Raw genomic sequence first — 1,916 nt, forward strand, 5'->3', positions numbered from 1 at the left:
ATTTGAGAGTAAGGGGTATGTGGGAGGCATTGCAGTAAGTTTCTGAAACTCCTGAAGCTGAAGATGCAAAAGTGAGTTTTGAAAGGATAAATATTTTACCGTAAGTAATTTATTGAACATGTCTTTAAAAAAAACCCAACAAACAAACAAAAAACCACCAACCAACCCTGAACCGGCTGTTAATTAATTTTAATACCCTGCTGACAGTCTTTTGGACAGACAGTCCACTCTCTTCCAAAGATATCAGTGGTAGGAGTTCTCTCCATGTTTGCACACATCTTGCACATGCAGTGCTTCTGATTAAATTGTTACAGTTTTGAATAAAAAGGTATTTTTCCTTCTTCCCTCCTTCCCCCCCCACTTTTTTCTTGGTTAAAGATCTACCTGCTATGTACACACTCTCACACTGTCATCTTTTCAGAAGCAGCAGCAGGGGATGATTTCTGACTTGCCCGTGCAACAATCAGGAGGAAAGAATAACATAATGAAAATTAGTATTTAGGAACTCTCTGAACTCAGATATTCAGGAATCTGACAGTATCTAGGCTATTAGCCTGTTTCTGGATCTTATTAGCTGCCAATTACAAGTCCATCTAACTTCTTACCCATGGATTAGTATGCATCGTTGTCCCAAACAGGAGACTTCCACTGGTCATCTATGAATTTTTTCCCATATCTTTATTTATGTGTGCATGTATAATATATACAAAGAACACATTTAATGAAATGTCCTTAAAAATCAGCTTGCTTCGACCTCCATAGAAAAAGCTGCTGTATTGGACAATGCTGTAAGCTGTGACATTTGCACGGCTCCGTAAACAAGACCTCCCTTCCTTGATGAATTGCAGTTGGTGACCTTGAAGCCATCTCCAGAGCTGGGGATACAGCAGCAACTCTGTTCTCCAAATAGACCTGACTGGTTTCTTTTTTCAGAAAGTGGGGGAGTCTAAAAAGACTGGTTATTTTTGGATGACTGGGTGAAACAGTGCTCCACACGCATTTCTCTGCTGTGAGGTTATGTATTAGCACTCATGGTACATAAAGCACTTCTTTGCAGGGAAACAAGGATGTTCTCTCCCAGAACTTGAAGGCAGAGCCATTAGCTTTCATTTTATTATTCATTTCTTGCAGTAAGAAAGAGGGACTGATTTCTTTTCTACAGTGATGTCTGTGCCTCAGCAAATCCTGAAGATGGCATTGGCCTCCTGCTTCTTTCTTCATGCATTTGCATCGTCCTCCTCTGTGCTCTGCTGCCTTGTTGGCATGTCCTTGGAGGGTTCATTCCTCTCTTCTTGCACCCTAAAACATTGTTCAGGAGTAGAGATGTTAATTAAAACCAGCTAGAAACTTTACTGAAGAGATTTTGTGTTAGAGTGGCTTTACACTGCTCTAAGCTTATTGGAACTGTACCAAACAGAACTCCATAAATTAAGCCTTGCTGGTGATGCAAGAGGTGTGTGAGCTCCTTTCTGTTCTGTCACAGCATGTATGCTAATTCACCTCCAAGGTTTTGATTCTACCCCAGAGACCACAAAGGTGTCTGGCACTACTGGACATACTCCACGAGAAGAGACGGGAGCCACTAGGCTGGAAACGGAAAGGGGAAAGCAGAGCATGCTTCCCTTGATTCCTTTTTCCTCCTGTGCTTTCCACTCCATATGTTGATGCTGGAGGGGAAGTGAGAACCCTTCATCTGTTCCATTCACTCCTGCAGGCAGAGGCACTTACGTCATCTCATAGTCGCTGTCCTTGCTCTCCCGGCAGCAGCAGCAGTAGGCCAAGATCCCGATCACTACGATTGCGGCGATGGCTCCGCCGATGATCCCGGCGTACAGAGCGATGTTCATGGATGCTGCAGGGGAAGGAAAGCATTAGCCCTCGATGTTCATGGATGCTGCAGGGGAAGGAAAGCATTA

The 1,916-nt window shown here is 43.4% G+C and overlaps 1 protein-coding gene across 1 annotated transcript in view; it reads right to left on the reverse strand.

Moving 5' to 3' along the window:
• Window positions 1-201: 201 nt before the first annotated feature.
• The window catches only part of GPA33 (glycoprotein A33), a 13,388-nt gene continuing 11,673 nt past the window's right edge, over window positions 202-1,916 (reverse strand). The window contains exons 7-8 of the mRNA XM_027692667.1: window positions 1,729-1,852; window positions 202-1,299 (exon numbers count right to left, since the gene is read on the reverse strand). Coding sequence (XP_027548468.1) covers window positions 1,218-1,299; window positions 1,729-1,852 — 206 coding nt within the window. The 3' untranslated portion in view covers window positions 202-1,217. The remainder of the gene's footprint in view (window positions 1,300-1,728; window positions 1,853-1,916) is intronic.

This window comes from Neopelma chrysocephalum, unplaced genomic scaffold, assembly GCF_003984885.1.
Source record: "Neopelma chrysocephalum unplaced genomic scaffold, ASM398488v2 Primary Assembly neopelma1_87, whole genome shotgun sequence".
Taxonomy (NCBI): Eukaryota; Metazoa; Chordata; class Aves; order Passeriformes; family Pipridae; genus Neopelma; species Neopelma chrysocephalum.